At 36.3% G+C, this 26131-nt stretch overlaps 1 protein-coding gene across 6 annotated transcripts in view; it reads right to left on the reverse strand.

Annotated features, from left to right (window-relative positions):
- DEUP1 (deuterosome assembly protein 1) overlaps positions 1-26131 on the reverse strand; it is a 98791-nt gene that overhangs the window by 27986 nt on the left and 44674 nt on the right. For 5 of the 6 annotated variants that reach the window (XM_017948854.2, XM_017948855.2, XM_003910546.5 and 2 more), the window contains 4 exons: positions 12650-12795; positions 9060-9165; positions 3608-3805; positions 1934-2020 (listed from right to left, as the gene is read on the reverse strand). In XM_017948854.2, the coding sequence (XP_017804343.1) occupies positions 1934-2020; positions 3608-3805; positions 9060-9165; positions 12650-12795 (537 nt within the window). Of the gene's footprint in view, positions 1-606; positions 699-1933; positions 2021-3607; positions 3806-9059; positions 9166-12649; positions 12796-26131 lie in introns of all 6 variants that reach the window. The other variant, XM_009187095.4, reaches the window with a different exon arrangement.

Below are 26131 nucleotides of genomic sequence, written 5' to 3' on the forward strand. Positions count from 1 at the left end.
TTATGTAAGTTACGATTAAATTTGTAAAAAATTACGTATATCTTATATGAATATACATTTTTTCTAAGAAATTAGAAAAATAAAAGGATGTTTACTGATTTGTAGAGATGTTCATGGACTGTCAAAATGCAGTTTTGGAATAATGTATATATTGTACATTTATTTCTGTAAAAGAACATTCAACCCATCTCCTCCTTATGTGTGCATATGCAAGGAAAAAGTTACAGAATGCTACCACAAACACTAATTCGTTAGCACTGGGTATCTTTGGATTGGGATAGGGTTGTGGGTCATAAGCTTCTTTATACATCTCTGTGTCTGCTATTTCTTAAAAACACAAAAAGGTGAACAAAGTCAAACTCCTAAAGGAGCCAGAATTAGGCACGCTCAGTGGGGGCTGTGATAACCCAGAATTTACACTTTAAAAACATTCAGACTGAAATGTAAAAAAAAAAAAACACAAATACCATTTTGTGAGTGAAAAAGGCACTCATGGAGTCAGGATCTGATTTAACTTTTTGTGTGTTCAGCATTTAGAAACAAAAGTGTCATAGGTGACACACAGTTTTTTCAATGTAACAAATAGGAAAATCACTTATGCCTTACTTTTTATTCATCTGTACTCCAATCACAGGATTCATTAACCATGCCCAAAGAAGAAGACAGAATGCTTCCAGAACGTTTCTACTATTTCGATGCTAGAATATGGACCATTATGAAAATAAGTACATAATATCACAGAAATATAGTATGATAGCTTAAGGAGGGCCAATGGAGAATGCTTAATTCAATTCCCTCATTTTATAGCTGAGGAAACTGAGGCCTGATTAAGTAATTACCATTTTCATCTCTTATCCTTTCCATTCCTCATATGGTAGAAAATTATCTTAGAATTTCCTCAGAGCAAATAAATGATAACAAGTTAACAATATTTCATTCATTCAATAAATAAAAATTCTCGTATAAAGATCAACTTTCTATTGTTACATTAAACAATTGAAAGGAGATGCAGAAGCCGGGCGCGGTGGCTCAGGCCTGTAATCCCAGCACTTTGGGAGTCCAAGGCGAGTGGATTACAAGGTCGGGAGATTGAGACCATCTTGGCTAATGCGGTGAAACCCCGTCTCTACTAAAAATACAGAAAAAAAAAATTAGCCAGGTGTGATGGTGGGCGCCTGTGGTACCAGCTACTAAGGAGGCTGAGGCAGAATGGCGTGAACCCAGGAGGCGGAGTTTGCAGTGAGCCGAGATTGCGCCATTGCACTCTGGCCTGGGCATCAGAGCGAGATTCCATCTCAAAAAAAAAAGGAGATAAACAGAGACTGTTTAAGTTCCTTTGTGTAAACCTATAGAGCCATTGGTTAAAACCAGAAGTCCTTATCCTCAGTAATTCATTCATTTCTCCCTCTTTTAAATCAACCAACACTCATTGAACACTTACTTTATGCCTGAAGATGTGAGGTACTGGTGAAACAAACACCAATAAGACATGGTTCCCTGCTTGCCATCCACTGGGAAAGTGACAAGCAACAAAACAAGCCAGAACAAAATACAAACTAAATGTGGTATTCATTCTGACTGGGGTTTCAGGGGTGGCTTCGTTGGGGGAAGATTGGCACTTGAATCAGGCCATGTAGGATGTAGGATTTCAAAGGCAACAGCAAGAACAAAAGCAAGGAAATAGCATGCTTGGCATATTTGAGGGAAATGATCAGACTTGAGCCCAATCCAACCAAAGAACAAGGGAGAAAATCAGACATTCCAATGTTCTAGCCTGAGGATAAAAGTAACCTCAGCTGAAGTGCAAGATAATTTACCATCCAACTCCTTCATGTCTAACACATAGCAAGTGCTCAATAAATGATGTCTGATTTAATTGTGGCCAATTCAGTAATCTCTTTGTTCAATTTATTGAATGATGTCAGCATATTACCATGTATCGTCCAGGGTCTAAATCTCCCATCATTCCTTTTAGATGTGTGTTTTCAGTTCTGACAGCTTTATATTTCATATCTGAGACCTGAAATTAGTAGATAAAAGGTAAATGTAAAATTCGTAATAAAAACTCATAATTCTATTAAAATTTTGTTTTGCGAATACAAATATTTTCTAAGTGTAATGAAGGGAAATACTTATTCAGTATAATCAATAACATTCAAGTATTCTGATTTAGTTCTTATATCTTTGGCAGGCACCACTTTATGTCTTTTTCTGATCAATGCTAAACTACAAACATATACTTTCAGTAATGATTCATTTACTTTTGTCTTCTAATCCCAAAATTCAATTTCTGGTTTCTATTTTCTATTGTATGCAAATTGTCACCAGAAAAAGCACATGTTAAAAACATGTTTGAATAACTGTCCATTAAATTTATTCAACAACTGATTAATTTTTACAATAGGCAATACATAACTTTCATGTTTAATTTTGTTCTTTCTGATATTTCTGCCAAAGTTCCATCTTTTTAAATGACTACTTCATTTTGTCTCTCAATTTATTTTATCTTTCCCTGATTTATTGTACTTGACAAGACTTGGATATAGTATCTGTCCTTTGATTTCTCTAGGACTCATTTCTGTAGAAAACACCTGCCTTAAAAAGATTTACTTTTGTCACTTACTAATTATTTGCTCATTGGCAAAACCTAGAGAATGTACAAAAATATAAAGGTGAAAATAAAAATTATTCATAATCCAACTACCCACATCACTGTTAACACCTGTAAAATATCCCTCCCTCTACAGGTACAACCAAAGCGATTTTCCCATCTGTGCTGTTTTCCTGTGTACTGCACCAATAAATCGCGGTTTAAGGCTTACAACTGGGCAAAGGCTAAATCTTTTCGGTTTTCATAATTCACACGATTTTAGGCGTGCTATTTGTGAAGTGACCCTCATATGCCTAGAAAATTATTAAATGATACTGTCAAAACCTTTAGATTTGGGGTAAAAAGGCAGATAAACCCTGTGCTTTCAATAGTAGGCCATCCATTTGATCATGAGTAAGGGATGGAGGGAATTTAAAAAATAAATAGGCAGGAAGGAAAGGAAGGATGTAGACATTACTTGTATTTCAACAGAAGAATGTTACAATTGCTGTTTTTCCCCATGCACCATGCTGTGCATTTGCATGTTCAGTAATATGAACTAATTTTCATGTTTCAACATCCATTTGTAAAAAGCCTAAAAGAAATACATGAAATGTGGGGGAGGGGTGGGAAGTGTTGAAGAAGAGATGGAATAGAGACTTCTTTTTAAAGATAAAAATGTTAATGGAAGAGAAATACAGAAAAAAAATACTCAGAAAGAAATATTTGATTAGAGTGTACTGTGGGAGGTGATCAGAATATAGGTTACAAGAAAATGGAAAGAAGAGATTGAATGAAATTGTCTTGCACTGTCATTGCCCTAGTGCTTTTTGTTGGTGACACTTCGTGTTATCTCTCAAAGGTTTTATTTATGTAACACCACAAAGCATTTCTGTGAAGCTAGTCTCAGAAATAATACCAAGAAATGCAATGTTTTCATTAGTCAATAATGAAGGCTCCAGTTGGCACTGAGCAAGAGTGTGCCCTAGACAAGCACTGTTCTGCCTGTTTGCATACCTGTTCTTTTGCTAACATTTTTTCTTTTATTTCTAATTCCATTTTTAACTGTTTTTCCAGAAGGGCAGCTTTCTTCGTGACAGTTGCTATAGTGATCTCCTTCTGATGAAGCTCTTCTGTTAGGTCAGAGATTTCATTCCTCATTCTTTCCTGCTCAGAGTTATGGTACTCTTCCTCCTGTTGGAGCTGGCTTCTTATCTGCAGCAGATAGAGACTGGAAATATTATTGAATCCTTTTATTTATAGAATAGCTTAAAACTTTTACTGGCCATGTTCAGCCCTCCTATTCTAAAACTTTGTCAGGGCCCACTTTACCCTCCTTTTCTGATCAATGCTAAATTAAAAACAGATACTTATAATAATGACTCATTACCTTTATTCCTTCCAATTCCAACATTTCATTTCTCACTTCTATTTTCTTTTGTATACAAATCATCACCTATGACTGATACTACTTTGATAACCACTTTGAGAGGAAGGTGAAGAAAGTATTATCAAGCATTTTCATGGAGAAAAAAATTGGCTTTAAAATGGTTATGTGATTTGCTCAAAGTCATAAAGCTAATAACTGGCAAAGCTAGGACTGGAATCTAGCACTCTTGGCTTTAAATTCAGTGCTTTTTAAAAACTAAAACAGGCTGTACTGTTTATAACTAAACATTTGTTTCTCTAAATCACATTACAGTAAATTTCAAACAATGTCTTCATGAAAACTCATCACTTCCCTTGCTTAAGCCTCCTATTTTCTGAATCTTGGCTACGTTTCCATGTTAGACACCTCTGGATTGTCTCTGACTCCTCTCCACCCTTGTCCTCCCAAACCTGGTCAGGCAATGAATTCTCTCCATTCTATTTCAACCTCTTTTAAATCTTGCCTCTGCTCTCCATTCCTACAACTGCTGTCTTGGTCCAGCCTTTTAGTATCTTTCTAGAAACCACTTACTGTTTCCAATCCTTGAGACTTAAAGTACATAATCATCCATCTAAAAAAAATCATAGTCCATTGGAGGAAATAGAAAAATAGACAATTACAGCACAGTGTAGCAATCAGTGTCAGCAGTATGTAGTGGCAGTGTGTGTAACCCAGCCTAGGGATGTCAGGATAGGATTCCCAGAGGAAGGATCATCAGACCCAAAACTGAGGGATGAATGAATGCCAGTTAGAAGATAGAGATGCTCTAGTGGGGCGTGGTAGTGTGTGGCAAGCTGAGGTGGGAAGGATGCCTGGAACCTGGGAGGCAGCCGTTGCAGTACAGTCGGCTGAGATCACGCCACTGCACTCCAGCCTGGGCGACAGAGCAAGACCCTGTCTCAAAACCCTGTCTCAAAAAAAAAAAAAAAAAAAAAAAAAAAAAAGGGTATAGAAAAAAATAGAACATAGACATGCTCTACGAAAAGTAAAAACATTAGCTAGGTGTGGTGGCATGTGTGTTCAGTCTCAGTTACTCGGGTGGAAGGGACAGTGCGGTGGGAGGATCCCTTGAGCCTAGGAGGTCCAGGTTGTAGTGGGCCCCGATTGTGCCACTGTATTTCAGCCTGAATGACACAGCAGGATCCTGTCTCAAAAAAAAAAAGGAGGAGAAGGAAGTGGAGGAGGAGGAGGAGGAGGGGGAGGAGGAAGAAGAAAAAGGAGGAGGAGGAAGAGGGCTCCCATGCAAAGAGCTCAGTGAGTGTAAGCATGGGAGTGAAACAGAACAATGACACACTGAGTGAACTAAAAGGAGTCTGGGGTACCTAGGAGTTAGCTGCTCTGAGAAATAAGGCTGGAGAGTTAAGTAGAGGCTAGTCACAAAATAAACATATGAATTTTCTCCAGGGCACTTTTTTAAAATGGATTTTTTTTTTCATTTCACTTTTAAACATTTCAGTATATATCTTTAAAAGAACAAGGCTCTCTCTCTTTTTTAAAATGTAGCCAGAATGTTATTACAATGTCTGTAAAAAGTAACAATTCCTCAATTTCATCAAGTATCTAGGCAGTATGCAAATTTAAGCTTGTCTCAAAAATATAATAAATGTTGTTTAAGTTTAATTGAATTAGGATCTAAATATGATCCATTCATTGGGACTAGTTCATATCTTTCTATAGCCTCTCTTTTTGTGTGCTCTAAGTACTTTACATGCATCATCTCATTTAATCCCCACAATATCTCTCTATTTTGCAGACTACTCTATTTAGAAGATTAGAAAATTAAGGTGCATAACTTTTCACATCACATTTCTTGTGAAAGGCAGTCTAATTCCAGGACCTGTGAACTGTTGTGCTCTGCAACCTCTGTGGGAAGGGTCCTGGAAGGTATGGAAAGTGGTTCACATTTGGAAAAACCTGAGTTTTAGAGGTTGACACCTACAGAGACATTAGAAAAATCTGGGTTTTAGGGGATGACACCTAGAGTGAGATTAGAAAAAGCTGTGTTTCAGGGGATGGCACTTAGAGTGGGGTGACCTAACATGGAAAGTACACATGCCCAGAGCCAAATGTGATCCACCATCAGGCTTTATGCCACCAACCCTTCCTTCATCTGATTCTATTCATATTACCAACATATTTAGAATTTCAGAGTTGGATATGACTTTAGAAATCACATGATTGAACCTCATCATTTAACAGATTTTTTTTTTAAAAGACTCACAGGAACGAGAACAAGGCGGAGACTAAGAGGTACGAGCCTAAGTATCCTAACCCGGAGGACAATATTACAAGTCTCTTTTAATCTCTTCTGTCTCCAAGTTTTTACCTTCCAATTTATTTGATGAAATGACATGGTCAGTCTATAGTTTGTCCCAGTATGGATTTTGGCATATCCCTTTGGCATAGTTTAACATGTTCCACTTAAAATGGAACTTTTTTTTTTTTTTTTTGAGACAACATCTTGCTTTGTCACCCAGGCTGAGTGCAGTGGCACGATCTCGGCTCACTGCACCACTACCTCCCGGGTTCAAGCGATTCTCCTGACTCAGCCTCCCGAGTAGCTGGGACTACAGGTGAGTGCCCATGCCCAGCTAATTTTTGTATTTTTAGTAGAGATGGGGTTTCACCATATTGGCCAGGATGGTCTCAAACTCCCGACCTCGTGATCCGCCCACCTCAGCCTCCCAAAGTGCTGGGATTACAGGTGTGAGCCACCGCACCTGGCCAAAATGGAACTTTTAAAATGTAAAAACATGAACATACTACTGTGAAAAAGGAGTAAACTATTTTTATTATTTTCACAATATTTAGATGTTAAGACAACATGCTATACTGCAAAGCTTCTTTCTTAATGAAAGAAGAAACTAATTTACCTGAATTCCAAATGACTTTTAGTTTATTGAAAATGTGAATGTTATCATAAAATAAATGGCTAAAACAGTTCTATACTGGAAAAAAGGAAAAGAAATAAAATGCTTGCAAGATTCATAATATATAGCTCTTGTTAGTTTTATTACAAGAGAATGAAAATGCTCTCCAGAAACACTTGGAAACTTTTTTTTTTTTTTTTTTTAAAGACAGAGTCTTGCTCTGTCGCCCAGGCTGGAGTGCTGTGGCGCAATCTCGGCTCACTGTAACCTCCGCCTTCCGAGTTCAAGCAATTCTCCTGCCTCAGCCTCCTGAGTAGCTGGGATTACAGGTGTGCGCCACCACACCCAGCTAATTTTTGTATTTTTAGTAGAGATGGGGTTTCACCATGTTGGTCAAGCTGGTCTCAAACTCCTGACTTCGTGATCTGCCCACCTCAGCCTCCCAAAGTGCTGGGATTACAGGCATGAGCCATTGTGCCCGGCCACTTGGAAGCTATTTATATAAAATTCATTTGTTACCTTTTTTTGCACAGCATTCTGGTATCTAGTGGCTTCCAAGAGCCTATAAAGAATTTTGTGCCTCATATTCTCTCCCACCATATCAAAACTGTGCAAAATCAGAAGATTCTTTATATTTCTCAAAGTTTTATTACTTTATCTAAATCTACGAGGTTAAGAATCGTAACTATAGGTGGCTTTAACCAATCTTTTATCATTTACTGGGGACACCAGTGAAAAAGAGTTTTTTAAAGTTACATTTTCAAGTCAGTAAAATAAATTTTGTAAGACTATATGGCATTAAAGTGTTCAAAATGTATGAAAAATGATCATTGATTCATAACACCTTTTCTCTACTTAACCTCTATTAGTTCTCTGACAGTCAACTCTTGGGCAGACAGTACCTGTCTTTCATATTATTGTATTTCCTATAGAAATTAGCAGAATAGCTATAGTTCTCCTAGATACTCAATAAATGTTTGTTAAATTTGTACAAACAACTGAATTTATGACCCTATATATTTATGAGAAAATTTAACCTTAGTATTAACTAACTCATTCTCTAAGTATTTATTTTCATTTACTGTGTGTCAAGCACTATGCACTGCACTAATTGATAATTCAAAGCCACACCCAGGTTTATTTAACTTTTAATTGTTTAGATTTTATAGCATTAAATATTCTGCCTGATCCTCAAACCTAAAGACCAGAGAGGTGGAGAGTAGCTATGATAAATTCATAAAAAGAAGGCCATTACCAGATTGTACTAGAGGGAGGAGAGAATAATACCCTTTGTAGGAGAGTAAAGAACTACAAGCTATTTAAGGACAGTGCCCACGACTTACTCATCCTTGTATTTCTAGCTCCAGGAGAGTTCCTGGCACATGTTAGGTGCTCAGTGAAAAAATGTGGGTGCAATAAAAAACTATTGAGCCAATATTTACTAGATGCTTCCTCTGAGCTAGATCCTATTTTAAGCACTTTAAGTGCATTATCTCATGGATTTTAACTTAGGGTAAGAGTGTGGATACTGGAGCCAGATTGCCTAGATTCAAATATGGCCTCTGCCACTTAATAGCTGTGTAATTTTGAAGGAAGTTACTTTTTCTCGGTGCCTTAGTTTCCTCAAATGTAAAAAGAGGGTAATATTAGGACCTACTGTATTAGATGGTTGTGAGGAATAAATGAAGTAGGATTTCTTAAGTCCTTACAACAGTTCCTGGCACATGATAACTGCTATTTAAGTAGCAGTTATTATTAACTCATTTAATCCTCATCACAAACTTATGAGGTAGGTACCAATTATTTCCATCTTAGAAATGAGGCTCCTCAGTATCTTGCACAGGAAACTTCTGCAAGCTTATGTGTATGGTTGAGCACCAGAGTCTGTGCTCTCAACTTTCTTGCTGTAAGCCACCTATCATGGAGCCTCTGGCCCTCTACCCTCAACGTTTCGTGGGAAGTCTCCTAGTTGCAGAATGATAACTTAAGTTTTGTGTTTTTTGTAGTCTCACACAGAAAAATGTCAGAATTAGCAGCTTGGTAGATTATCACCTTACAAAAAAATACAGAAGGAAAACAAACAGAGTGAGAAGAAAGATTTTTTAAAACTCCCTTTGTATGTAAAGAGTTCACATCTACCTGGAAAAATTGAGCTCATTATTTTTCATACCTTGTTCAATTCTTTTTCATGATTTGGTTGATCTTGCATCACTGAAAACAGCTCTTTTCTTTTCCTTTCTGGTTCTTTAATAGAAGGCAAATGAGATGATTCAAGTCTACAAATTAAACATAAAGTAATGATTAAAATTAAGCTTAACGTGATAAATTGTTACGATTATATTGTTAATTTAGACCATTACAGGCTGCAGAGATAGATCATTACTTTGTTGGAAACATTTTTAGTTACAGAAATTGCAAGTTCTAATACATTCAGATCCCATAAGTATTTACATCTTGTAAGTGCAAATGGTTTTAATGGAAGAAAGGAAGCAATTAATAAGGAATTTCAATTATACATTAAAAATTGGCAGAATACTGGGATTGCATATGTAGATAAGATTTTGGGATAAAAAGAAAAAACTGTTTCCTATAATAAAATAGATTGGTAACCCATTTGAAAAAAGGAAATACACCCAACTTGCTAATGTATTGTGGAAAGGAACTATGTCATGAGAAGTCTAAGGGGAGCAACTGTTCTATAAAAGAGGTAAAATATCATTAACTCTGACAGTCTAACCAGAGAGTACTCAAATACATCTACTCTTTGGCTGCTCAATTTATAAAGTGGAATTGCAACCACATATTAATACTAGAGGGGAAAAGCAGAAACTAGTATAAATAGTATAATACCCACAGGAGGTTTGAAGATGTCTAAGCGGATAATGTTCACTTTCATATGAGACAAACCAGTGAAATAAAAATCACAAAAACACAAAAGCAAAGATAATCAGGTGGGGGAAGCAGCATGCTTTCTACTGGAAGTCAGGCTTGACTATTCTGGAGGAGTCTGTTGTTTTGAGGAACGTATCCACTTGTGAGTACAATTTTAGGTTTCCAGAGAACTTGTGAGAAGATTCTACACCTTCAAAACTTCAACCACACAAATAAAAACCCCAAATCTGAGTAATGATAAAGAAATTACTAATTTAAAGATTAAATAGAGGATCTATTATAAAAGGTATAAGTTGGTAGTGATATCCCTGAGCTACATGTATCTAGACTAGATTGCTTTTTTGGTGATTGTCAAATATATATCTTAACTGTGGATAACAAAGGATATCAGAGTATAATATACTGCTGTAATGTTAACATTCAGGAAAAACCATCTTTAGCATTTTTATGTGTGGTAAATATATTTTTCCCTATGCATATAAAGATATATATACTTCCCATACAATTGGAATATACTATACACATTATTTTTCAGTCTTTTGTTTCCCACTTAGTAATATATTGTGAGCATTTTCCATTTTATCCAATATTCTCCTAAAATATTATTTCAGGATCAGTCTTAAGTTTTCATTATTTCCTATAATTTGAAATGAGTGAAAAAATTCCCTATTTTTCAATTCTTCCTAAGCAATTTCAGGAAGTAGAATGCTGAATTGAATGCTAAAATCCTCATGGTGATCTTGCAAAGTTCAGTAATTGAATGAAACAAATGTCAAACTCCGATGTGGATGAGTGCATAGAAGAAAACTGTAATCATGATAATATAAAATGCTAATGTACACATATAAGGGAACTATTATTTGTCATGTAGAACAAGAGTATGAAATTAGTTTAATAACTCTCAGAACATATCAACCCAGGGTGCTTCTACAACTAAAAAAAAAAAAATGGATAAAGCTAACAAAATCTTAGCATTATTTAGAAAGTTTCTGAAAATGAATAAGAACATTACCATGCTACTTTTATAAAACTACTATGCATCTATTATCAGTAGTCTGGGGTGCTTCACTTTGATACAACTACAAAGAAGCAACAGTCTAAATAAAATAAACCAAAACAACAAAGCTGATAGAACAGCATTCATATGAGAACAAACTAAAAAAATTAGACTCTTAGTGGAAAAGATGAAGGCTGAGAATTCTAAAATACAATGGAAGCTGTGAAAAGTTAAACTTATACCTTTTCATCAAATCTCAGAATTCTAGAACTGAATTCTAGGATAAGAAAGATGTAGTTTAGAGACCAAAATAAATGCCAAGTTAAATAGAGGATGGTAAACAGTCAGAACAAAAACGTTTTTACTGGCCAAATATATAAATAAGTGAAAGATTTTAGATTAAATAGTGTATTGAAGGGCAGCTAGCACTGTTTGGAATTCAGCATGGGTCTTAAGAGCAGCATAAGAAGTACCTACAATGCTCTTCACAAAGCCAGAGCTAGACATGGGTTGACTGGTGTGCTCTTCTGTGAAATGTCTTATGTTTTTAGGAATATATTTTCTTCATATGAAGACATTACTCACCATACTGGAACAGCACTACATGTAATAAATATCTAACAGATTGATTAGTAATCAGTGATGATAATATACGTTTTGTATGCAGAGCATTTGACAATGCAGATTGGCTAATAGGCATTCTGTCACTATCCTTGGTGAGACACACAAATAAGTCATTTTAGGGATCTTAACTTGCCATTTGTTATTAAGCACAGACCTCAAAGAAATGCTAGCAGGTCTCACAACTCTGACTGTCTCACAACTTTGAAGAAATAATTATTGCCTTTAAAACAATATAACAATCTTTCAATAAAGCATCCCTCACCATTTGGCTATTCAATTTTTAGAATCCTATCATTGATCTGGCATTAGCTTTCTGATTTTGAGAAAGATTCAAGTTCTACGAGAATAAGAGCATCAGTGAACTACTAAAGCAGACAAACTGTCTATTCACAAGCATAAACATTTAACAATCCTCAGCAGTCCCATTTCTTTTGTGTTTATGGAATATATAATATCTGTCTGATTTCCTTTGTGTTTATGGAATATACAGTATCTGTCTGATTTTAAACGAGGAAAAAAATCTGTTTTAAGAAGAACCCTCAATGGAACTGACAAGATGGCGAGTGTGGTGGCCAAAATAAATACAATATGTACAAGTAAAAAGGTTGACATCAGGTATAGGCAATCAAAACAAAGGCATTTAAAAATATGGAATAAATCTTATTTCTCTGAGTATATACATAATTGAATACCAGTTCTATACTATTTTTGTATAGTATCTTTTTTTTTTTTTTTTTGAGATAGGATCTCACTCTGTTGCCCAGGCTGGAGTACAGAGGCACGATCACAGCTCACTGCACCCTTGACCTCCCAGGCTCAAGCGACCCTCCCAGCTTAGCCTCCCAAGCAGATGGGACTACAGGTGTGTGCCCCCATGCCCAGGTAATTTAAAAATGTTTTTGGAAGAGTCAGAGTCTCACTATGTTGCCTAGACTTGTCTTGAAATCCTGGGCTCAAGTGGTCCTCCCACCTCGGCCTTCAAAGTGCTGGGAGCCACCACGTCTGACTCAGAGTGACAGAAATATCCATAAATCAGAACATGATATAATTTTCTGGGTAAGTAAAGATGTTAATTTTGAATATAAAATAACCATAAATTTTATTTTTAATATTTAATATTACCCACTAATTAAACATGTTAATACAAAATAGACTTTTTATTCTCATTTCAAATATAAAACTCTTAAAAACATTCAAACATCATGTTTTGAACAGTTCTATCAGATTGTCAAATATAAAGATTATACCTTTTTTTATTTCCTTGAGCATTCTGGCACTCTCCTATTTTTAATAATTCTCTGTGTAATTGCAATCGTTCCATTTCTATAATTCTCAAGAGATCATCACGTGACTGTAACTCACTTTTTACCTCTGAGAGACCTGCTTCCATGGCCTAAATAAAAACATCAAAAAATTTCAATGCTCATTTTTGGTTATCATAATATACAATGCATTTAAAAATATTTAACATCTATAAACCAGCCTAATTTTAAACAAACTGATATTTACTCCTTTGCTTGTTCTGTCTCATAGAATTCCATTCCTTCATTTTTTCTCTTCTTTTTTTTGAGACGGAGTCTCACTCTGTTGCCCAGGCTGGAGTGCAGTGGTGCGATCTTGGCTCACTGCAACTGCCTCCCAGGTTCAACCAATTCTCCTGCCTCAACCTCCTGAGTAGCTGGGATTACAGGCTCCTGCCACCATGCCTGGCTAATTTTTGTATTTTAGTAGAAATGGGGTTTCATCATGTTGGTCAGGCTGGTCTCGAACTCCTGACCTCGTGATTCACCGGCCTTGGCTTCCCAAAGTGCTGGGATTACAGGCATGAGCCACCGTGCCCGGCCTCCTTCATTCATTTTTTCTAACAAATATTTACTGAGTTTTTATTATGTGCTCTGGGGATACAGACACAGAACCTGTTCTCAGTGAGCTTACAATCTAGTGGCAAAGACAAAGAATAATCAAATCATCACACAAATATCACAATGAGTGTGAATTTGAAAGAATGTAACATAAAAGTATGAATAAAGTACAATGCATAAAATTTTAATTAATACAAATGCTTTCAAATTGTAAAAAGATAATAATCAAGAATAACCTAATGGCAAAGCTGGCTAACAAAATGAATTATAAACTGTGATTCAACCTTTGCCCAATGGCAGCTATACTTTAGTCAGTAACTGGAAATACCAGCAATCCTCTGGGTTCAATGTTTCATTTTGTTAATAAAAGAAGCTTGAACTAGGTTAGCAGTTGTTGGGAAGGATCTATCAGAAGAGAGTAGAGGTAAAATGAGTGGTGTCAGGTTCCTAAGAAGGTGGAAAGGATGAGCCTCAAAGCACACTGGGAGAATTACCTAAAGCAAAAGTAAGGCCCTCCTCTCTGTAACAGGAAGGAAGGAAGATGGAATGCAGACAAGTTTATGCATTTAGCTAAGGGGATATTAAGAGCTGGCTATCTCTTGGCTTCTATTTTCTCTCTGAAGTAAAAAGTAACATCATGTACTAACAGTAGAAGGAGAAGTGCAGGGTATAGGAGTGATTTTTGAGAGTGGTGAAGAGTTTCAATGACTTACAATGGCAATGAAAGAATTAGCTACTTGGAGAAAAAAGCTGGATTGCTGGGCAGTGTTGAGTGCCCATTTGAGGTTGGGGACCATGGCCTGCTGAGGGATTTTCTGCAGCAGTACTTGGCTGTTCTCTAGGAGAGAGGTATGGAAGAGCCTTTCAATATCATCAGGTCACTTTCACACAATTATACAAGGCAGTTAATGTTTTTTAAAAAGTGCCTGACTTATGTCATCAAATCCATTGCCATTTTTACAGATGAGGAAACTGAACGCCAGACTTGATCCAAAGTTACGTAACTCATAACTACCAGATTTTGGAACAGGAAAATCCAGGTCTTTTGACTCCTAGTCCAGTTAGTACACTCAGGATGAAAAAATAATTCCTTCCACTCAAAATAAGTTAAATAGAACTCTAATGTATTGGTAAAGACAGGATGGGAGGTTCTTAGGGCAAGGGACTTCTCTGCTAGTAAAGGCTATAGAAAATACTATATTTAAAAAAATCATTTGTTAAATAATTCTTAATATATAGATATACTTAATATTCATTGAAAAATAATCATTATTGAATTATTAATAATATTCATCGAAATATAATCCACATACCATAAATATGCCCATTTAAAGTGTACAATCCAGCACTTTTTAATTTAGTCACAAAGTTGAACATCACCATTACTTTATTCCAGAGCATTTTCATCATCCCCAAAGGAAACCTCATACTCATTAACAGTCACTCCCCATTTTCCCCTTCCTCCAGCTCCTGGCAACCACTAATCTATGTTATATCTCTAGGGAATTGCCTATTCTAGATGTTTCATACAAATGGTATCATACACTATGTGGCCTTTTGTGACTGGCTTCTTTAATGTAGCATAATGCTTTCAAGGTTCATCCATGTTGTAGCATGTATCAGCGGTTGATTCCTGCTTATGGCTGAATAATGTTCCACTATGTGGATATACCACATTTTGTTTATCTATTCATCAGTTGATGGACATTTGGGTTGTTTCTACTTTTCGGCTATTACAAATAATGCTGTTACGAAAATTAATGTATAAGCTCTTATGTGGACATATGCTTTATTTATTAATTCTTATCCAGAAGTTCACAAAGCCTGGAAGAATAATTGTATAGAAGGTATAGGATATAATGAGTTCCCAGATAATTTATTTTTACCAAGCCTTAAATATATGCTGTTTTCCAGGAGGCCTGTGTTCAGTGAGGGGCCTAGTAGCATTACTTTAGCCCCAGAACTTCCTGACCACTTGGAAATAAATATAAAAAGATTGAAATTGGTGATTTAATGGACTTGTTTGGATAAAGACTTGTTTGGATAAAGCCTCCGTTTTGAACAGTGGAGATTTTTCAGACAAGATTAAACATTTCAATAATAAAATAACTGCAAAACAATAGATTACCAATCAGAAACACAAACTGAGTTAATGTGAATGTCGCCCATAACTTTGCCCAGTTGAGAAAGGCATTACGTGGGCTCCCTGGTTTGCAAATTTGCCACTACGGAGCCATCAAATATGAAGCTGTATGTAGAAAAGTGCATCTGCTTTCATTCGGGGAAGGGGAGTCCACAAAAAGTTCTAACCTTAGGCCTATAAAATGTAGTGTTGCGGCCACGCGCCGTGGCTTAAGCCTGTAATCCCAGCACTTTGGGAGGCCGAGACAGGCGGATCACGGCGTCAGGAGATGGAGACCATCCTGGCGAACACGGTGAAACCCCATCTCTACTAAAAAAATACAAAAAACTAGCCGGGCGAGGTGGCGGGCGCCTGTAGTCCCAGCTACTCGGGAGGCTGAGGCAGGAGAATGGCGTAAACCCGGGAGGTGGAGCTTGCAGTGAGCTGAGATCCGGCCACTGGACTCCAGCCTGGGCGACAGAGCGAGATTCTATCTCAAAAAAAATAAAAATAAAAATAAAAAAAAAAAAAAAAAATATATATATATATATATATATAGTGTTGCCACAAGCTAGGGTTAGCAGAAACTCTGTAAAATATGGTAATAATACAATATATTTGTTTACTGTTGTTAGAAAATAATATCTGTAAGAGTGAAATTTGGAGACATCATTGAGAGGAAAAAAGCTTATTCATGACCTAACTACACAGGTACAAGCATATATGTTAAAATTCAAACTTTTCATAATACAAATCAGTAATAATGATTTGACATGTCAATGAATATACAAAGTATTTTACTTATAAATGACAGCATGTAAATTCCTTGCAAAAGTACAAGAAAAATTTGAAGGCTTTCTTGATACTGATAAATCTAAAATTGTTTTTTGACCTTGAATTCAAGGTTAATACCGAATTAACACAAGAATTAGTGAATTGATTTAACTGAGATGTAGTTTTAAAATTAGTATGCTTCTGCATGAAAATCAAATCAATTGTTTGTGAATGTGGGTGCAAAAATTGAGGAAAATGATTCTTTGGTACTTGACTCAGTAATGGAACATTTTCAAGTTTGTTTGGAACAACTTAAGTATGTAAATCAACTTTTTAAACTGTAAAATTGTATGGGATCTAAATACAGATCAGGTACTTCAGATGAATACTTAGCATGTAATATGAGATATGTTGGAAGCATAAAATACACACCAGATTTTGAAGACTTAGTATGAAAAAAAGTAAAAAACTCAGTAACTTTTTATATGTTGATTACATTTTAGAATGATAATATTTTGGATATATAGTGGATTGAATAAAATATATTGCTATGATATGTTAGTTTCACTCATTTTTCTTGACTTCTTTTAATTCGACTAGTAGGAAAATTTAAATTATATTTGTGGCTTACATTATATTACTACTGGACAATGTTGCTCTAGCACCTTAATGATACATTAACAAGCAAACAAAAAAAGGTTAACTTTTCTGTCATAGATATTAGAAAAATGCAGAGCCATCTATTTTTGTCATTAACTTCCCATGAAAAATACTGCACATTTAAAAAACATGTAGAGTGTAACATAATGAATAAATATATGCAATGAAATTAAGAAGTATACTGATACATTTCAAGGTTGTGGAAAGACAAATGGGATGTGATTCATGTGAAAATTGAGATGCATCTGGCATTAAAGTGTGCTGTAAACAAAGAGAATTTTACATACAAGAAATGACAGTAATTCAGATGGAAATGGTTGTCTTTTTGCATTTATGTGTATGATGTGGAACACTCTGTCGTGACAGTTTTGTGAAAAGGGAAGAGAAACTTCTTTCCAAATACATATATCGGTTATAGTATCAGTTACCTCCAGTTATTCCCATTTAGTAAAATATAAATTTTGTAAAACATGTTTAAAGCCCATCTGTTTAGTTAGAGGTTTGCCTAATGGTTTGAGAGGAGCGGTGATTGTAAACCTTCAAATCAACTATCATATATAAATAATTGATGTATTTTCATTTAGATTTATCCTAAAGAAAAGAATGAAACGTGAGTAAAATTTGGAAATAAAACAGAGGAAAAGCTAAATTAATGCAATATATTCAGGATTTTTTCCTAAATGGATGAAAAATAGTGTTTTCCTGAGAGTAGAAATCTTTTAGACATCTTAAAGTTTTTGAACCAAATTTCTTTTCAAAATCGTTTCATTAGTTCTACAACAGATTTTGTTTTTCATAAAACATGGTCCAGAATAATTTGGTTTGATTTTTAATACACGTGATTCTTTTGTAAAATATAAAATGGAGATTCTTAGTTCAAATTTAATAATGGTCCTAGATCCAAGGATAATTAAATTGTTTTTTAAATGAACAAATATTTGTAAAAAAAAAAATTGGTAAACTTCCTCATAGAAATCAGTATAGATATCAGTCACATTAAAAGTTGTTATTAACTGGCCAGGCGCGGTGACTCATGCCTGTAATCCCAGTACTTTGGGAGGCTAAGGAGGGCAGATCATGAGGTCAGGAGATCGAGACCATCCTGGCTAACACGGTGAAACCCTGTCTCTACTAAAAATACAAAAAATAGCCAGGTATGGTGGCAGGCGCCTGTAGTCCCAGCTACTAGGGAGGCTGAGGCAGGAGAATGGCGTGAACCTGGGAGGCGGAGCTTGCAGTGAGCCGAGATTGCGCCACTGCACTCCAGTCTGGGTGACAGAGCCAGACTCTGTCTCAAAAGCAAAACCAAACCAAACCAAAAAACAAAACAACAACAACAACAACAACAGAGCAGGATGAAATTTCTCAATCAAGTGCTATCCATTAAAAATAATGTGAGCCACAAATGCAGACCACACAGGTAGTTGTTATTAGCTATGGAAAACATCACAAAATGAAGTTAGAGAATTACTAGTGAAGAGTATGAGAAAAATGACTTATTTCAAAATTTTAAAAAGGGTTGATCAATTTTAGCACTATTGGCATTTGGGACTGGGCGATTCTCTGTTGTAGGGTTGTCTTGTGCACTGTAGGGTGTTTAACACCATCTCTGGTCTCTACTCATTAGATGCTGGTCACACTCCTTTCCTTGTTGTGGTAACCAAAAATGTATCCAGGCATTGCCAAACATCACGTGGGAGGAAAAATTACCCCAATATAGAGCCACTAATTTAAATGAAAGTCATAAAAATTAGGCAATGGGTACTGCTCTTTTGCAACCTTTAGTATAAGTAAAAAGACTTCACAATTATATTGACTTCTATGAGTAGCTGGATTTTAATTTTGTTAGTTATATTCAGAAACATTAATAAATTATTAAGTACATTAATATATAAATACCATAAGGAAAAATAAAAATAGGTAACATGGACTTTCCTTAGCCCAGGCAACCCACAGAGCCTTCTCAGGTGTGCATGTAAGCCCCTAGAAGTTTGTAGAAATCTTTGAGGAATAAGGAAGAAGTGTGGTAAGTTACATCCTGTTGAACTTGGGTGGGAAGGGTAAGTTAATTAAATGATATCAGTAAATGATAGGGCCACCTTGGCCAGCAGCTGGTTTGATTCTTCTTACTTCCTGCTACACATTGACTCCCAAGTTGCATGCATTCTCCCTCTCCTTGCCACCAGGAGTGTGTCATTGTGATTAAGTGTGAGAAGCATAGGCTTAAAGGCATTTATTTGGAGGGAGAGTAGAGATGGTGATCCTAGCTAGGAATGTTATAATAATGTTCCTCAATGTACACTCTTGCCCTGTTTGCAGCATTTTTTTCTTTTAACAAGATTCTCCATTCTACTTCTTGGAAAAATATAAACAATAAAGTTCTGAGGAGAAGAAAGGTGGAGTTCATCAAGGAAAGCATTATAGACAGAGTCAGTCATACTGCCAAGAAAGAGGTACAGAGGATCTTTTTTTTCCCCAAAGAATACAGGTGTAAAAGTAGCCACTTCTATCCCACAAGTGAGCCAAAGACAAAAGCTGACTCTCAGCCCGAAAAAGAAGATGCTCTCAGATCCTGTAAATAGGCCCAAATATAATTATTTTGGGGGATATTAAAAGAAACTGATGTTAGTGAAGAAGGTGAATCTCACTGAAGGGTAGAACCAGACTTTATAACTGGGCCTACTAGTGAAATATGTTTCAGGCAAACTAAATAGAACAGAACAAAATAAGCCTGAGCAGAACATTGATTTGTATGGATCAAATCCTAAAAGACTTAAAGAAGAGACAAAGCAGGGGAAAATGGCAGATGGGAGGCAGGACTAACTTGCAGCTCCCACTCGGACAGACACAGCAGTAGAGACACACATCATGAATTTTTGCTCCAAGAACTATTGTAGGAACACACCAGGAGGGCCAAGAGAATCCATCGCTAGGGAAAGTGGGAGAGCACCACATCAGGGGAGCACCCCATGGGACAAAAGAGTCTGAGCAACAGCCCTTGAGCCCCAGATCTTCCATCTGACATAGTATACCCAAAAGAGAAGGAACCCGAAAAACAATTCTGGTAATATGACAAAAGAAGGTTCTTCATCAGCCCCAAAAGATCACATTAGCTCACCAGCAATGGATCTAAAACGAGAAGAAATCTCTGAATTGCCAGAAAAAGAATTCAGAAGGTCAATTATTAACCTACTAAAGGAGGCACCAGAGAAAGGTGAATATCAACTTTAAGAAATTAAAAAAAAAATGATACAGGACATGGATGGGAAAATCTCCAGAGAAATAGCATAAATAAAAAAACAATCACAACTTCTGGAAATGAAGGACACACTTAGAGAAATTCAAAAATACACTGGAAAGCCTCAGTAATAGAATTGGACAAGCAGAAGAAAGAACTTCAGAGCTTGAAAACAAGGTTTTCAAATTAACCCACTCTGACAAAGACAAAAAATAATTTAAAAAATGAACAAAGCCTCCAAGAAGTTTGGGATTATGTTAAGCAACAAAACCTAAGAATATTAGTGTTCCTGAGGAAGAAGAGAAATCTAAATGTTTGGAAAACATATTTGAGGGAATAATTGAGGAAAACTTTCCTGTCCTTGCTAGAGATCTAGACGTCCAAATACAAGAAGCTCAAAGAACACCTGGGAAATAATCATAAAAAGATCACTGGCTAGGCACATAGTCCTCCGGTGATCTAAAGTCAAGATAAAGGAAAGAATCTTAAGAGCTGTGAGGCAAAAGCATCAGGTAACCTATTAAAAAAACCCCATCAGATTAACAGCAGATTTCTCAGCAGAAATTCTGCAAGCTAAAAGGGATTGGTATCCTATCTTTAGCCTCCTTAAATGAAACAATTATCAGCTAAGAATTTTGTATCTAGTGAAACTAAGCTTCATAAACGAAGGAAAGATACAGTCTTTTTCAGACAAACAAATGCTGAAAGAATTCACCACTACCAAGCCAGCATTAAAAGGAGCTCTAAATCTTGAAAGAAATCCTCAAAATATACCAATATAGAACCTCCTTGAAGTATACATCTCACAGGACCTATAAAACCATAACACAATGAAAAAATAAGTATTCAGGCAACAACTAGCATGACGAATATAATAGTACCTCACTTCTCAATACTAACGTTGAATATAAATGGCCTAAATGCTCCACTTAACAGATACAAAATGGCAGAATGGATAAGAATTCACCAACCACGTAACTGCTGTCTTCAAGAGATTCACCTGACACATAAGGACTCACACAAACTTAAGGTAAAGGGGCAGACAAAGATATTCCATGCAAATGGATACCAAAAGCAAGCAGGGGCAGCTATTATATCAGATAAAATAGACTTCAAAGCACCAACAGTTAAAAAAGGCAAAGAGGGACATTATATAATGATGAAAGGACTAGCCCAACAGGAAAATATCACAATCCTAAATATATATGCACCTAACACTGGAGCTCCCAAATTTATAAAACAATTACCACTAGACCTAAGAAATGAGATAGGCAGCAACACAGTAATAGTGTGGGACTTCAATACTCCACTGACAGCACTAGACAGGTTATCAAGACAGAAAGTCAACCAATAAACAATGGACTTAAATGATACCCTAGAACAAATGGAGCTAACAGATATTTACAGTCTATGCAAGAACTGCAAATATATATTCTATTCATCAGCACATGGAACATTACACAAGAAAGAACATATGATAGGCTACAAAACAAGTCTCAACATATTTAAGAAAACTGAAATTATAGCAAGTACTCTCTCAGACCACAGTGGGATAATATTGGAAATCAACTCCAAAAGGAATTCTCAAAACCATGCAAATACATGGAAATTAAGTAACCTGCTCCTGAATGATGGTTGGGTCAACAATGAAATCAAGATGGAAATTAAAAAATTCTTTGAACTGAACAATATTAGTGACACAACCTATCAAAACCTCTGGGATACAGCAAAAACAGTACTAAGAGGAAAGTTCATAGCATTGAATGTCTACATCAAAAAGTCTGAAAGACCTCAAATAGCCAACCTAAGATCATACTTCAAGGAACCAGAGAAACATGAACAAACCAACCCCAAACCCAATAAAAAAAAAAAGAAACAAAGATCAGAGCAGAACTAAATGAAATTGAAACAAAAAAAAATTCAACAGATAATGAAACAAAAAGCTGGTTCTTTGAAAAGGTGAATGAAATCGATAGACCATTAGCAAGATTAACCAAGAAGAAAGAAGATCCAAATAAGCTCAATTAGAAATGAAATAGGAGATATTCCAACTGATACTACTGAAATGCAAAAGATCATTCAAAGCTAGTATGAACACCTTTACATGCACAAAGTAGAAAACCTACAAAAGATGGATAAATTCCTGGAAATATACAACCCTCCTAGAGTAAACCCTCCTAGATTAAACTCCTAGAAGAAACAGAAACTCTGAACAGAACAATAGCAAGCAGGGAGATTGAAATAGTAATACAGGCCGGGTGTGGTGGCTCACAACTGTAATGACAGTGCTTTGGCAGGCCAAGGTGGGCAGATCATTTGAGCTCAGGAGTTCAAGACCAGCCTGGCCTACACTAAAAAATACAAAAATTACCTGGGTGTGGTGGTAGGCACCTGTAATCCCAGCTCTCAGGAGGCTGAGGTAGAAGAATTGCTTGAACCTGGGAGGCAGAGGGTGCAGTGAGCCAAAATTGTGCCACTGCACTCCAGCCTGGGGAACAGAGCAAGACACTGTTAAAAAAAAAAAAAAAGGAACAGTAATACGAAAATTGCCAACAAAAGAAGTCCAGGACCAGACAGATTCACAGCTAAATTCTATCAAACATTCAAAGAAGAATTGGTACCAATCTTACTGACACTATTCTAAAAGATAGAGAAAGAGGGAATCCTCCTTTCAATCATTCTATGAAGCCAGTATTACCCCAATATCAAAACCAGGAAAGGATATAAGAGAAAAAGAAAACTACAGACCAATATCCCTGATGAACATAGATGCAAAAACCCTGAACAAAATACTAGCTAACTGAATCCAACAGCATATCATAAAGATAATCCACCATGATCAAGTGGGTTTCATATGAGGGATGCAGGGATGGTTTAACATATGCAAGTCAATAAACACAATACACCACATAAACAGAATTAAAAACAAAAATCACACGATCATCTCAATAGACACTAAAAAATAATTTGACAAAATCCAGTATCCTTTTATGATTAAAACCCTCTGCAAAATTGGCATGGAAAGGACATACCTTAAGGTAATAAAAGCCATCTACAACAAACCCACAGCCAACATCATACCGAATGGGGAAAAGTTGAAAGCATTCTCCCTGAGAACTGGAAGAAGACAAGGATGCCCACTCTCAGCACTTCTATTCAACATAGTACTGGAAGTCCTAGCCAGAGCAATCAGACAAGAGAAAGAAATAAAGGGCATACAAATCAGTAAAAAGGAAGTCAAACTATGTCTGTTGACTGATGACATGATCATATGTCTAGAAAACTCTAAAGATTCATCCAAAAAGCTCCTAGAACTGATAAATGAATTCAGTAAAGTTTCAGGATACAAAATCAATGTACACAAATCAGTAGCATTGCTATACACCAACAGTGACCACGCTGAAAATCAAATAAAGACTCAACCTCTTTTACAATAGCTGTAAAAAAAAAAAAAAAGAAATAAAGAAATCCTTAGGAATATACCTACCCAAGGAGGTGAAAGACCTCTACAAGGAAAACTACAAAACACTGCTGAAAAAAATCACAGATGACACAAACAAATGGAAACACATCCCATGCTCATGGATGGGTAGAATCAATATTGTGAAAATGACCATACTCCCAAAATCAATCTTCAAATTCAATGAAATTCCCATAAAAATACCACCACAATTCGTCACTGAATTAGAAAAAAATCTTAGAATTCATATGGAACCAAAAAAAGACCCTGCATAGCTAAAGCAAGACGAAGCAAAAAGAATAAATCTGGAGGCATCAGATTACCAAATACCCTATATTATAAGGCCATAGTCACCAGTACAGCATGATACTGGTATAAAAATAGGCACAGAAACCAATGGAACACAATAGAGAACCCAGAAATAAACCCAAATACTTACCGCCAACTGATCGTCGACAAAGCAAACAAAAACAAAAAGTCTGAAAAGAACACCCTGTTCAACAAATGGTGGTAGAATAATTGGCAAGCCACATGGAGAAGAATGAAGTTGGATTCTTATCTCTCACCTTATACAAAAATCAACTCAAGATGGATCAAAGACTTAAATCTAAGACCTGAAACCATAAAGATTCTAGAAGATTTACATTGAAAAATCCCTTCTAGACATTGGCATAGGCAAAGACTTCGTGACCGAGAACCCAAAAGCAAACGCAACAAAAACAAAGATAAATAGATGGGACCTAATTAAACTAAAGAGCTTCTACACAGCAAAATAAGTAATCAGTAAACACATAACCCACAGAGTGGGAGAAAATCTTCACTAACTATGCATCTGACAAAGGATTAATATCCGGGATTGATAAGGAACTCAAACAAATCAGGAAGAAAAGAACAAACAATCCCATCAAAAAGTGGGCTAAGGACATGAATGACAATTCTCAAAAGAAGGTATACAAATGGCCAACAAACATATGAAAAAAATTCTCAACGTCACTAATGATCATGGAAATGCAAATCAAAACCACAGTGCAATACCACCTTACTCCTGCAAGAATGGCCATAATCAAAAAATCAAAAAAATAATAGATGTTAGTATGGGTGTGGTGAAAAGGGAACACTTTTACCCTGCTGGTGGGAATGTAAACTAGTACAACCACTATGGAAAACAATGTGGAGATTCCTTAAAGAACTCAAAGTAGATCTACCATTTGATCCAGCAATCTTACTACTAGGTATTTACCCAGAGGAAAAGAAATCATTACATGAAAAAGATACTTTCGCACATGTTTATAGCAGCACAATTTGCAATTGCAAAAATACGGAACCAGCCCAAATGCCTATCAATCAATGAGTGGATAAAGAAAATGTGACATATATATATATGAGTACTACACAGCCACAGAAAGAAACAAAATAATGGCATTTGCAGCAACCTGGATGGAATTAAAGACCATTATTTTAAGTCAAGTAACTCAGGAATGGAAAACGAAACATCATTTGGTTATTGCTCCTACTTATGTTCTCATTCATAAGTAAGAGCTAAGCTATTAGGCTACAAAGGCATAAGAATGATGTTGGGGAACTCAGGGGAAAGGGTGGTGGGGGGTGAGGGATAAAAGACTACAAATTGGGTACAGTGTATACCGTTCAGGTGATGGGTGTATCAAAATCTCAGAAATCACCAATAAAGAACTTATTCATGTAACCAACCACCACCACCTGTTCCCCTGCCAAAAGAAGAAGGGAAAAAGCAGAGAATGCTTTGGTTGGCACTGGATGACCCAAAGCCTAAAGGAGAATACTTGGGAAGTACCAAGAACAACAATTTTCTTATTTACTGAATGTGATTCTGATGCAGATTCCAGCAGTACAAAGACAGCTGCAAAATGTAAGTTTAGGTTGCCTTTAAATAGAAGGCATGACCAGTTGTCATATACTTAGGGAAGCAAAAGGCAGCAGCCTCTCAGAAGGAAAGACCCCATCACTGCATGACCCGCAGTCATGCAAACACAGCTCAGATAGTTAGAGGTGGGCTGATGCTAAGCACTTAGAAGCCCCTAGGCACCCTCTAGAGCAGAAGAAAGAGTGCTAACCTCATTTATATTAGAATGAAGCCAGAGAAAACACCATCAATGCCTTTGCTATTTTGAGACAATTTCTGGCTTCCTCTGCGTTTAGTATTTGTAGTTCAGCTTTCTTTACTGGTTTACATCTGTATCCTAACTTGTATTAGAATAAGACCTCCCTCCTTAAAGCTGGAGTTTGAGGTGGGGTATATGTATGTCTTATAACCACCTCTGAATGGGGGAGACTGGGAGCCTTGAATTCTGTCCCTTACCAAACATAGGGAAAGAGGAACATAGAACAGTAGATGCTGGCAGAGAAAGAAGTTAAAGGACTAACTCCCTATATAATCCCAAATATAATGTGGCAAGGTGGGGGAATGAGGAGTTGGCCCAAGACTAAGAAATGACCCTGGGAGTTTAAGTGGCAACAGATCTTGGGGTGGTATATCTCAAGGAGATGAAATGGAAGTTCTCAGGCAGTGACCTTACCTCAGTCACGTATGTTAGGTAGAGCAGGGAATAGAGTGGGGAAAAGATATGGGCCAAC

This window comes from Papio anubis, chromosome 12 (assembly GCF_008728515.1).
Source record: "Papio anubis isolate 15944 chromosome 12, Panubis1.0, whole genome shotgun sequence".
NCBI lineage: Eukaryota > Metazoa > Chordata > Mammalia > Primates > Cercopithecidae > Papio > Papio anubis.